This window comes from Conger conger, chromosome 13 (assembly GCF_963514075.1).
Source record: "Conger conger chromosome 13, fConCon1.1, whole genome shotgun sequence".
In the NCBI taxonomy this organism is placed as follows: Eukaryota; Metazoa; Chordata; class Actinopteri; order Anguilliformes; family Congridae; genus Conger; species Conger conger.
In genome coordinates this window covers 12,710,323-12,723,758 of record NC_083772.1, presented here as the reverse complement: position 1 = coordinate 12,723,758, position 13,436 = coordinate 12,710,323, and the positions used below count along the sequence as shown (strand labels likewise).

The following is a 13,436-nucleotide window of genomic DNA, read 5'->3' as shown; positions in this document are numbered from 1 at the left end:
TAGCAGCAGGTTTTCTGGCAGCCGGGGTGTGCCGGGGGAATTGGCTTACTTCATTATTTCTGAATGGCTGCCTCCAGAACGTTCCGTAGTGAGGAACCGGGGCCGGGCACGGGGCCCACCGTCTGAAGGCCCGGGAGGAAAAGGAAGTAGGCCGGGGCTGGGAGATGGAGTGGGCGGAGCGGAGCGCGGTGTGACACAGCGTGGCGGCCCATCGCCTCTCCTTTTCCCACCAGCACCGGTTCCTCACGAGTGGGAAACAGATCAGTTTATCGACCCTCGGATTTGTTTTATTTTAAAAGACACGTTCCCCGGCGCCCCCCCTTGCACGATCGCCCTCAGCCCACCCCCCCACCCCCCCACCCCCCTCCACCCCCCCCCCCCACCCCCCAGCTCAGGCACAGAAGTCCTCATCTGACTTTGCCATAAAACAAAGGGCAGGGGGAAAAAAAGGGCTGAAGGACTGAAGTCAAGGCACCGGTAAATCCTACTGGTTGCCGCGTCTGAGTGTTTATAGCTGTCGGGGTGCATTGGGCTCCCCCAGCAACGAGTGCACTGCCCCCCTCTCTGGCTGCAATGGGGGAAGCCGGAAACCGTCCTTGGCTACAAGCACACACGTTTTGTCCCCCCCGCAACAGCACAGTATAACTTGGAGCTCCCAGCCAATCACAGGGTCCTATTCAGCTTAGTATTTTTTCCCCAGGGGCTGGTGGAGAACCATACCGTGAGGTGGGGTGATGGTTCATAAATTGTTCCTATGCTAGGATGGGAAGAGAATTTTCTTGGAAGACAAGGGCACTGAAACTGAGGTTAGTCAGGCTCAAATGTCCACCCCTGATTTTAAATATGCCTCCAGTGGTGGCTTTCCACTCAAAGGAAAGAATTGGTCCTTCTTTCCCTGAGGATCTAACATTATAAAATCCACTGTTTTCATGGGGCCTACTTTAGAGTATTATTGTTTTTGTTAACTAGCTGCAGTTACACAACATACCCCCTGTGTACTATGGATACTAATGAAGGTATAATGGCTAGTTGTGTTTCATGGTGTTCTGAAATAATATGATTCTCATGATCCTAACCTCAACCTCAAATGACCCTGGATCCAATCCTTGAACAAACTTAACCAAACCATTTAACTAAGTCCAACCCAAAGGTTTATTTCATTGCAGAAGTCAAGTACACTACTACTGAAATACACTACTACTGAAATTGATACAAAAATTATTCAGTGTTTAAAGTATAATTAATTAATAATACCATAGAGAGATAGCAGTGTGCATAATCATCAATCTAAACTCAATTTTAGTATTATTTATCCTCAACAATGAGCTTTGTCATTGGAAAAATATATATTAGCTGTAAAATAACATAAATGACTGCATATACATATACTATACCGAGCCCTCTCTCTCTCTGTAAGGATTTGTTGATTTAAAAAAAAAAAAAAACTGTCTGCCCTTGGGAGAATTATTTTTATCTCTTGAATAAATTTAACCTGATATGTAGTAAACAGCTTAAACAGATGACTCTTGTGGAAGAAAATCCTGTGATATGTACGACTCAATGACTGCTCACTCTCACCATCCTATTCTCGCTCTCTCTTTCTCTCTCTCTCTCTCCCTGTATGTTTGTGTGTGTGAATACAATATAGCTCATAGGCTGCATTATACAGCCATGTTCGCTCATGTTTATCAAGGGTATCAATAAATTCAGGTCTACAAATGAAATAGCGTACTGTGTTATACTTGTCCAGGATCAAGCCTTCAGATGGTTCCAGACGTGCCTTTTGATGTTGCTATAAGCCAGAAGCCAGATACAATACCATGGTCTGCTGTTTTATTATTATTATATTTATAGGGGGGCTGTGATGTTACAGAATCAAAAACACACAAAGGAATACAGCTGGGTTTCCTCAAACATGGCAACCAAGAGATTGGCAACGACAATGCAGCTCATTAATAATGGCAGAAACCAGGAAAACCATGAGATGGATTTTTAAAGTGTAATATTCACAAGTTTTTCTAATTTGATCTATTAAAATGTGTTTGTTTCATTATTTCTACTCCATTCTGAGTCTGTGGGCCTAAAGCCATTTTAAACTGGGTAGTAGTCTTTCAATTGTTTCCCTTCTGCAAAGCAAAAAGCATATCAAACAAACAAACAAACAAAACATAGAAAGGGGTACATATGAGGGGGTCATTTTGATTGATTGCGGACTGAATGAAGCCAGGAATGGTACAGTACATTGTTTCAGGCTGATCATGCATTATGCGCCATATCATAACAACTGTATGCGACACGAAGAAAGAAAAATTAGAAAAACACTGCCCTCTCCTGGCCTGTTTCATTCACACACTATGCGCTTGCTATTGCAAGTATGACAGCAGGCATCCATATGGATATTGCTTCTGTGATGATAGTGTCCCACTTGTGTAAACGGAAACACCCCTTTGCAATTAATTCTTAGCTGAATGTCTAAGAATGTTTGGCTAAATCAGATGGTCTTTTTCCACGCGAGAAAAGGAGAAAAAAGGAAAGTGTGTTTACTGTTATCTATTGTCATTACGGACCTTTTCTTCTTGTATTATATATTTTTGTACAATTACACCAGGGCTTGTATCAGCTTATTATTATGTGCACATGTTGCCTTCCCTGTAAAATTATGATATATTAGCTCTCCCTAACTTTTTTCCTTCTGCTATGACCATATTAGGCGGCACAGATGGTGCAGTGGGTAGCACTGCTGCCTCAGGTCCTGGGTTCGAATGTTTGCATGTTCTCCCTGTGTTTGTGTGGGTTTCCTCCAGGTACTCCGGTTTCCTCCCACAGTCCAAAGACATGCAGGTTAGGCTGATTGGAGAGTCTAAATTGCCCATGGGTATGAGAGTGTAAGTGAATGGTGTGTGTGCCCTGCGATGGACTTGCGACTTGTCCAGGGTGTATTCCTGCCTTTCACCCAATGTATGCTGGGATAGGCTCCAGCCCCCCTGTGACCCTGTTCAGGATAAGCGGGTTAGGATAATGAATGAATGAATGACCATATTAATTTAGAGTAGGCACAAATATACTGAATAAAATTGAATAGGTATTGTTGGCTGTTGTTGTATTCTAGCTGCCAACAGTGGTATGCTAGTTTGAAAGCTGATTGTACTCTTCAAGGGTTCTGAATTTCTGTATGTTTACACTAGGACTCGGAACTGTACTGTCCTCTCAGGTCTACTTTTGCACTTGTGATTGATTTGCACTTTGTTGTACGTCGCTCTGGATAAGAGCGTCTGCTAAATGCCACGTAATGTAATGTAACGTAATGTAATGAACAAAACTTCCAATTCCAACACAATTCTGACACATATTAATTTAGAGTAGGCACAAATATACTGAATAAAATTGAACAAAACTTCCAATTCCAACACAATTCTGACACAAAATTAATTAGTTAAATCTTCACTTCCGCCATTGCTGTCAGAGGGTTTGTTTTGCAGTAAATTCGAGTTGCTTTCGTTTCTAGACAAAATGTATAATTTCTAGGCATCATTTTGAAAAGAAACTAAATTTACAAAAAAGTATTGTATAATTGTATGAATAATATTTGTAGATTTTTACCACGTGTAGCTATTAAGAAGAAATACATTTTTCACAATTTTTCAAAGTTTTCACAAATTTGATTGTTCTTTATATGCTTAGGCTATGGATAATTTAAGTGAAGGGAATGATGCTAACACATTTCCTCTACCTAGCTGGTTATCTATGTTTCCATCATTCCGTGATGTTGAATCAATAGAAAGCTATTTGAAGAAGAATTTCAGTATTTTTGTTGAAGAGACCATATACCCACATGTTGTTCAAACATTTTGAACAATTTGAGAATTTACTCTTACTTAATTTGAATTATTTGCGTATCCTTTCATTTCTCGAGGCCCTGACAATAAACACATATGACAACAGAGGGCCGAGACCGAAAGGACCTCGTGTTTTCTTTTGTCTGATTGTGAAATATATCTGAGGATTACAACTGACGTCACATTTACTGTCCGTCAGGATTAATAACAGAAGCATTTCACGGGCCCTTTTGAATGAATAACATGTAAGCAACGCGCCGCTCTAATAGCTACTGTACCTGCTTAATGCTTACGTGTTCTTCTATTTATTTTGCGTCTTGGTAACATTGTAGCTACGTAGGCCTAAGTAACTCTAAAAGTGTAGATTCAGCCTATTTGCTTGGTCTTTTCCCACACAACGTAGGCTACTCTTAGACACGAGAATTTTATTTTGTAACTCGTCGAAATGAATTATAATAATATAATAATAAGAATAGGCCTAAGCATTATCAACAGCAACACGAGACATGCGTGATGCACAGGATCATATCATAAAACATACGATTATCAATTGTCTCCTGGCTGCTGCGAGTGCAGATTAATTCATAATGGGTGGAGGGTGTCAATGATGTCAAGATCACAACATATTACTACAAAAATAATTTTGTTACAAATATTGCATTCAGACTTAACTTATCTATTGAACATAATTCAAAAGTAAGGCGGAAACAATTCCAGATTCCGCTATCATGATGGTGTCTCTGTCTTGTCGATTCACGTTTTAATAAAATAAAATGTATTTTCCATAAAGATAATTTGAAATTAAATTAATTCTGAGGAATTATCTTACATTTATTAATTTTACTATTAAGAGTGTGCTGGTCCTGTTAAAGTAGACATAATTTGTATGATGAGGAAGACGTATCCATAAGAGATCTCCTCAGCCACACACCCCAAACCACATGTCAAACGTGTGTCAGTATTGTACATACATGCAATAGGGCTTCTTACGATGATTCGCCAATTCAATGTTAACAGTATAGTCCTGACTAGAAAATAAATAAGCACGTGTGCAGAAATACATAGCTCATATTTTAATCACAAATATACCTTGTTGTTCTGTTTTAATTACCACTTAAGCTATAATAATGGGTAGGCCTGCAATACTCAATGAAACGTTGCAACTTGCAATCGCGAAAGTGCTACCCCAAAACTCTATCCGCTGCGATTTCGATGACGTATGGACGTGTGTGGACAACAAACAGTAGTTTGAGACGAGTAAGCAGGCGTAGGAGATAATTAAAATATCTGTAGCTAGTTTGTTAGATTCTGTTTTCGCGTCGCTGTGGACAACTGTAGCGAAAAACAGTTTGAATGTATTATTTTGAGAAAGTGAATTTTCGAGAGGAGTTAATTGCACGTCAGCGTTGGAGCCATTTGTGGGAATACACTTCTCAGCCTGTACTGTACTAGCTAGCTAGCTAGCGCCAATGAAACTGATGCTCCGTGACTAGCTAGGCAGCTACCTATGACGATTCTGTTTTTCTGTACTTAGCCGTGGACTGTGGTGCGATGTGTGTGAATGAGAGACGGGAAGCTTTTGAACCGTTTCAGTTGCAGACAGAAAGCCAGGTTGGCAAAAAATATATACATTTAACCTGAGAGTAAAAGCGACAGAAGTGGCCTGTGTGTCACTTTTCAAGCGCATGAGAGACTTGGAGTAGCTAACGCAAGCTAGCTAGTTAGCTAGTAGCCATCCAGTAATGTAAGCACCGCGAACGAGTTGTTATGTCAGGTCGTTTAAAACTGTAATTGCATGTTAGCCTGTCAGCTAAGACAGATCGTTGACAGACTTGAGAAACAACAGTAGTTAGCTAGTTATAGCTAAACAAAATCTGAAGCTAAGCGAAAGTGTAGTGACTTGTACTAAACAGCTAGCTCGCTAAATAACAAACATGTCGAGCTGGGCATTGCTTCTATAGAGAGACATTTTGCTGGAAGCTAGCATAGCCTGCTAGCTAGTTCACTGATTAGACAAAGCGTGCAAGTTAGCTAGCTAGCTAACGTTAGCTAGCTAACAGTGCCGACAGAACAAACCAGCAAAATGACACTCACTTGAGGTATAATATCAGCCTCTTTGGCTGTGTGTCTGTGTGTCGTTCATTTGTCCGTCTTTGTTATTGTTTCTTCCGTGCGTATTAATATTTTAGCTGGATAGCTTGCTAGCAGGATATTGTTTGAGCTGGAGCTAAGAAAAAATAGCTATCCTGCAGGTTACTTAATAGCTACAGATAGGTTGCTGGCATACTTACTTTGTCGTTCAGCAAACAGTTTGCCAACTCTGTTTTTGACCTGCAACGTTGCTAGATATCTTGCTAACGGACTGCATTAACTAAGCAAGTTGAATAGCAAGTTGCATTTGGGCGAAATTCCCTACTAAAGAAAATCGACGGAAAATATATATTCACTCCAACTACTACTCATGTTACACTTCGATCATCCGAAACCCAAGAAACGATATGATGCTAATGTAGAGTACGTGTACAGTTTAAAATTAACGTTGGCTATTTTGAGATAATAAGTAACCTTAGCTATTTGTCTTGAAAGATTCTCGCGCTGAACACACAGCTAACAGTTGTATTTCCAAATTAATCAGCAATCTTAGCTAGTGTTGAGCCTAAACACAGACATAATAGTTCAATCTTGTTTTGGGAAGTGAAAAAATAACTGTTCTTGTCAGATAGAAATGAGAAGATGAATAGCGAGGAGGAAATCTTAGATTTTTGTAATGCCAAAACGAAGAAAACCGTCAATGAAGATACCACAAACAGTGCGGAAGAAATCATGCCTCGCAATAGTCTTGAAGTGATGGATGGCGACGCGGGGAAACTGGGCATTGAAACTGAGGCTGTGGACACCCCTTTGCCAGCCAGGATAAATGACAGCTGTGGGGGCGACGAAGGCGTTAGGGTAGGCGATGGTTTGGAGACTGATAAGTTAACTGGGAACAGTGGCGCGCCTCTCGCATCCCATATCACAAGCTCCGGTTTGGATAGTGCTTCCAATGACCAACAGCTTCAGGGTGAGAGCGATGCAAACTCCGGAACACCACGACCCGAGTTTCAAGCTGGGATTACGGGGATTGGAGAGGACATGGATATAGGGGTGGATTTGACTCTTGACGAAAGTGGAATGCTGGAATCTCAGTCCCTGAACCAGGAAGGCGACCGGAGCGGGGTTGAGAGTGCCTCAAACGTGTCCGGTCTTCCTACAGCGGCCTCCTCCATGGGCAATGACACACATGGGTCTGAGAAGCCCTTAAATAAAGATGCCAGTCTACCCTGTGATTCTTCTAAAGGGGAAGTTACATCTCCTGCCTCTGTTGTTGATGAAAGTGAGAAACACAAACAAGGGGCCAAGAAGGTTACTTTCCCCTCAGATGAAGACATTGTCTCTGGAGCCGTGGAGCCAAAAGACCCCTGGAGGCATGGTAAGCCAGCAATCTTCCTCTCTCTCCCCTTCCACCCCTGTTCCCTTCTCTCTCTGCATTTTAACATGGACATTTACTTGCATAGCTAATGGTGGTTTCTCATGAATCCTGATGAAGTCAGGCCATATCAGTCAGGTAAGCATTGTACTGTGGCTGGACTTGCAGCTTGTCTATGGCGCTCTAAACTTTGACCCCTGTAGAACCAGTTTCCTTGATGTTGTCAAGTTGTTTGTTTAACACTAGGTCCCCATTTCCTGTGCGGCCTCCACAGTGCGACGTAGAGACAGATGATTATTGTAGAGGCTGATGGGTATTGCAGTGGGCTTGAGCTCTGCCAATGATGTGAGCATGCAACACATGTCTAGAATAGTGTTAATTTTGTGACCTGAATGTTTAAAATATGGTTGTTATAGCAAGAAATGCCTCATCTGACAATCTTGAGGATGAATGTGGAAACTTGGTTGCAGTCTTCATTTTCACTGTAATGAGAAGTGGAGCTGTCGTGTTGGGCTCTATGGTCAGTGAAATATCTGCTAATGGTGTCAACCATAGTGTTTCCATAGTTTGCATCCCAAGCTTATTTATACTCAGGAGCTTCAAGACCATATTAACTTCTAGTGATATATTATCTTGCTCAGTCACATGGGTAGCTGAGAATTACAACAGAAATAATGTGGGCTTGTTTGTATGTTTGTGTTTGCTAAGTATCTTTGGTGAAGCGTCAACAAACATGATCCTGCATTTCCCCATAGATGTCATTTAATGAGAATGTGCCTTCCTCTTCACAGGTTTGTGAGCCAATCTGGGTGGACCCAATATCTCATGTTTGTCAATGTAATGTACTGTATTATAATGTATTATCAGTTAATATCTATGTCTCTGAGGTCAAAGTGCATGTTTGTTTTTTAGCTTGTGTCTGTTGCCTCAATGGAGGTTAACAAATTGGGCTGTCTGGAAGCCAACTGCTTTGTGTTTAAAGTGGGTTTGGGAAAATGCTGATGTGCCCGGTTTGAGTTTGGGTTGATCCGCATGCCCTTGATTTGGGCGTCTCCTGAAGCATGAAGAGAAATGTAGGGTAATGGTGGAGAGAGATTTGAGTGCAGCCGGCGGAAAGACCGTTTGGTTTATGTTGTTGTCTTACGTAGCACCTTTGCGGGGACTTAGAAAAGTCATCACCTGATGCTCTAATTTGACTCGTTATCAGGGTGTTCCTACTTCGTTTTATTGGCCGTATCCTGGTTAATCTGCGGTGCCAGACCTGCGTTGTAAGTGTGCAAGACAGAGGCATTGGCACCAACATTAAATAAACAATAGAAAACTTAAACCGTGAAATATTTTGCCTTAGTCAGATCGGTGCGCTCTGTGTTTACTCAGTGCAGTTGCAAAGATATGGTCACCTTGAGCCTGCCACGTACGGAGGCCTTTCAACATTAGCTTTGTGTGCCTGTCATTAAAGAACGTTTTTGCTTTGTCTGCGGTGCGGTTGATTGATGCATCAACCGCAGCTGCTGTCAGCAGTCGCAAGGGGCGTAAATTCAGGTACTTCTGCAAACTGACTCGAACACTTCAGTGTGTTCCTGCCTAAGTCTATAGTGCCACAGAGTTGTGTATGAGAGGCAAAATTGCCCATCAACAGTGTGTCTTGTCTCAGGGCAGGCAGTTAAGATTAGTTCATAACTCGCGGCAGCAATAGAGAATATCCCGAAATGGTGACTGATGTAATTCAATACAAATGGATTGGACTCTTGTTTTACGTCCGTGTTGAATTATTTCTGCAGTCAAGTTGAAATGTGGTTTGTGTGGCACTGTTGCATCATACAGTTTGATCCGTAGTAGAGCTGTGTTTACTGGAACAGGTTCTGTACCAGTTCCCCTTAGTTTGGGTTCTTTGTAGTAGCCGTCCTGTTCTGTGCTGGATAGAAAGGAGCTGCTTATGCAGCCCTGCCTGTAAGTTAAGCTAACATACATGTAGGATCAGGAACGAAAAACACAGCCTTGGAAGAGGACATGTGATCAGGAGTGTTTGCTTTGCCCTCAGTAGCGTGCCAAAAAAAAAAAAAAGAAGTTAAATTCTGCCGTGTCATCATCCTAGTTTGGTTCCAAGTCTTTTCTGACTTAACAGCATACTGGTAAAAAAAAAAAAAAAGAAAAAAAAAGGGAGAGAGGTAGGGCCGTAACCATAACTTCGCATAGTTGTAACGGAGAGGGGGGGAGGGGAAATGTTAGTTTGTGTCAAATATGCGGCCCATCTCTAGCTCCACTACTTGGACCAGAAACCAAAACAGATGTGCAGCCAGTTGAGATTGCAATAATATAGCCGGATTACTTATCTGAAATCCACATATTCAAGTGTATAATACATGGATTTGCTGTGGGACCTACCTGCGCGGCTGCAATGTTGTTTTTCCTTTAGTTTACTTATAGGCTGCCGACATTGTTTAATAGATGACCCTCGGCTGCATGTTAGAAAATCATGGCAAAAAACATTTAGCCTCAGACCAATAGTTTTGTGTCAGTCTTCACTGCAGTTATGGGGACGGAGGGAGACGGCGAGAATGAGGCACTGTGGAAAATGAATGCGCTAAATAGAGCTAATCATCTCTTGTCCGTGACACTGGTTCCCAACCTAAACCGTAAAAAAAAAAAAAAAAAGAGCGATAATTAAGGACACAAATGCATGATGCTCTCAGGAGAAAACGTGTGAGTCACTAGGCACTGCACAATCCTATCTTGTAAGCTACACCTGCATGCGTCTTGCTTTGGCCAATAAAGCATACATGTGCACTGCAAGAGATAGTTTACTGATGATTTGTTGGCTATCGTATCGTATTCTCACATAAATGTGACATTTTTGTGATCTACCTTCAGAAGTATAAGCCTACCTCTTGCATGGCCAAGAATAAACAACAGCATGTTAATGCAAAGCCAATTTAGCCTAAAGACGGTAGCCTAGACTTGTTTTGCTCTTAAGGGAAATATTGCTTGTTAATTTGTCAATTGTGTGGGAAGCTCTCGAACTTTAGATTCAAGGGCTTTTAAATTAATACTAATTTCGGCATTAAATACGGTATTTTGTTTTAGGTCAAGAAAATAACAAACCTAGTAAGTGGTTAATTCAATGTTTTATCTTGACAGTTACACTTTCTTTCTTTTTTCCTACTTCAAATTTTACAGTTCAAAGCAGGGTTACGCTTGTTCGAGGCTAGATTAGGGATTGGTTTAGGTGCTTGGGAAAGGGTTAGGTGAAGGTTGTTCTGATTTAAGGTGATCCAAATGTTGTCACTGTTGGGATGTAACGCTTGTTTACTCAAGCAAACTGTCCCCTTGTTCATAGCTCACAATTTTTTCTAAATCCAGTGGCAGTGCAGATTTATTTTATTTTTAATGTCATTGAAAAATGTTTTTAAAGGTGTTGATAAAACCGGCCACTTTCCTGAACGGAAGACAGTGCTCTCTCTTTTCCAGCGTCCTCCCTCTTGACTTGACTCCCACTGTTTTTATGTAAACGCTTATTGAGGGTGATAATTAGCAGTTTACAATTAATTAACCTTACTGTGTATAACAGAGATTGTGCCAAAAATGCGGCCTAGAAACAGGGCCCAGCTGTGCAGTTGTTCTGCAGCATGGATAAACAAAAACACATTTTTTTATTCATGGTGGATATTTGGTTTGTGCATGAAGGGCATCTCTGAAAAATGCTTGCGCCTGCAGTTATGTGTGCACCATAATCAATCCTCTGCCCGTGAGACGTGTGGTGCAGTCCATAGGGCGGCCAACTCTGGGTCTGTACAGGACCCCCCCCACGTCTGGGTTCATTGCCCTCTCTATCTGTTGCCCTCTCTGCTTCCTCCTTGTCTGAATAACAGAGAGAATGCAAAAGGACGGTAGCCATATCTGCTAAAATACACAGTGGACACAAATAAACTCTGTAAGACTTGATTTAACACACATTTTACTGTATTGGCAGTAGATTATTTTGGATTCATAACCGAAGGCATTCTTTGTTAATGTGGTAGTGAGTTGTCATTACAATTATGGAAGTGCCATTAGAAATGTGGCAGTTGGTCATTCTTGCACTTCACTGTTGTTGCTGCTTCTCGGCTTGAGAACTGATCCTAGACCAGCCATGCCTTTGGTTCAGATAAAGGGCCTGTAAGATGATCCTGGATCACCTGCTGGTAAAAGAGTTCCCAGAACCCTTGTGCCCACATCTGCACCAAATCTTTCTTCCCCCCCACGTGACTTCCTCCATCAACGTGGCTGCCTGTATCTTCCTCACCGTGCTGCTTCGTCTTCCTCAGCGCCGGACGGGAGGTGAACACAGGAACGGCTGGAGTGTTTTTATGGCGTGTTTACGAGAGGCAGCAGGCAAAGGTGTGCAGCAGCACAGTCTGGCACAGTAAGGAGCAAAGAGACGGGCTACACGTCCGGGCGGAAGTGACGTGATGCTTGGACAACGCAATTCCAGAAGTATGCCGGAAAGCACATCCGAGCGGAGGATGGAATCACTTGGACTCTTAACCTAGGCTCTGAAGCCTGCGCTGGATGAAGCTGTAGCCAGGCTGAACACTATTAGAGAACTGTCCCACAGTTAGAAACTTGTACTCGCGCTTCTTCTGTAAGCTGCCTTTTTCACACTTAGACATATCCCTTGAGCGTTGGTTGCAGACGAGCCTGGTGTTCACGGGCCTTCTTGCAGCCTTCGGTGTGGTGGTTTAGCTCTGCAGGGTCCTGCTACAGGCTCCAGAACTATGGTCATAAGGCGCATTGTCATCTTCTGGGGGGGGAAAAATGGTGACAGTCAATTTTAGTGATCCTCGTGGTTAGAAACGAGCTCCCTCGGTTCTGCTCCTCCCCGACAGGCGGAATAGTAACAGCCCTCCATCTGGGCTTGGCTCTGGAATGTTCCGCTGCCGGGAACTGCGCTGGGTGTGCGGGGGCTTATTAAAGTAATGGAGGTGTGAAGCTTTTGGGCTTGTGGGCGCTTCGGCATTAAAGGCCGTCTGCGGCCCTGGAAGAAACGCTGTCTGGCCGACCAGAAAAGCTCTTCTCCCATCTGCAGCTATTGCCCGCAAGCAGCTTCGGATGGAGCCTGCTGATCATGAAACCCGCAAAAATGTGATTTTTCCAGTTTTCCAGTTAGGCAAAGGTAGCTTTGGTTTCTCCAACCTTTTTGTGGGAAGAGCTCAGTGGCTGGATACAGGGATGACTGGGGGGACGAGGGGTTGGGACCTTTTCGAGCACGGATTCGGCAGGCCTGGTTGTGGATAGACCTCCATGATAAACCTATAACCTTTGGACCCGGGACCACCTGGAATTAGGGGACTGCCAGCAGCTCATGCCCCCCACCTCATAGGCCGCAGGGGAGCTTGAACCCTGTCGCTCAGCTTGCCTGGCAGCCAAACCTCTCTGCCTCCCACGGGTTACCGCGCCAACCCCGCAGATCATTCCGGATGTTCAGCAGCCCGTGCATGATGAGCCTCTTCCTCCCACCCCAGGAGACTGCTCGCACGGAAGCCCAAAGCTCTGGCACCCGAGCTGCTATGTGGTGGCAGCGACCCTGAAGCGCAGCTTTCAGCCTCTGAGGGTCCTGCCACAGCCAGAATGCTCTACTACCAAAGCAAGGAGAAGCAGGATCCAGACTGGCCTGTTTCAGAGCTTCAGCCAATCAGGGGTCCCGTCGCCTTGCCCCGGGGCACGTTAGTAACAGGTTGGCGCACAAGGCCAACAGGAATTTCATTATGTTAAAAAGACAAATATTGGCATTCAATTCTGGCATCAGAGTAAAAACTCCTTGAGTCAGTGATGCCAGCTTTTCTTTTGTTTGGTCAGCTGGGGAAGGAATGAAAGAGCTGCGCGAAAAAAAAACAAGAAGCGGACGGAAGATCACAGAGAAGTCGGGGCGGTTCCTAGCGACTGCCTGTCTCTCTGCTCATCAGCGATTCGCGCTGCGGTGCTCCATAGAAGGAGATGGTGTGCACAGGAAGAGCTGCTGCCACAGGTCTGGCCTGCTGCCTGCCCTGAGTGTCGTAGCCACACACTGCCAGTCCTGAGAGAGAGTCACCGCCACACACTGCCAGCCCTGAGAGAGAGTCACAGCCACACACTGCCAGTCCTGAGAGAGAGTCACA

At 43.5% G+C, this 13,436-nt stretch overlaps 1 protein-coding gene across 2 annotated transcripts in view; it reads left to right on the top strand.

Annotated features, from left to right (window-relative positions):
• The first annotated feature begins 5,084 nt into the window (after positions 1–5,084).
• Positions 5,085–13,436, top strand: part of ppp1r37 (protein phosphatase 1, regulatory subunit 37) — a 40,717-nt gene continuing 32,365 nt past the window's right edge. For both annotated transcript variants that reach the window (XM_061218443.1, XM_061218444.1), the window contains exon 1: positions 5,085–7,305. In XM_061218443.1, the coding sequence (XP_061074427.1) occupies positions 6,570–7,305 (736 nt within the window). In that variant the 5' untranslated portion in view covers positions 5,085–6,569. The remainder of the gene's footprint in view (positions 7,306–13,436) is intronic.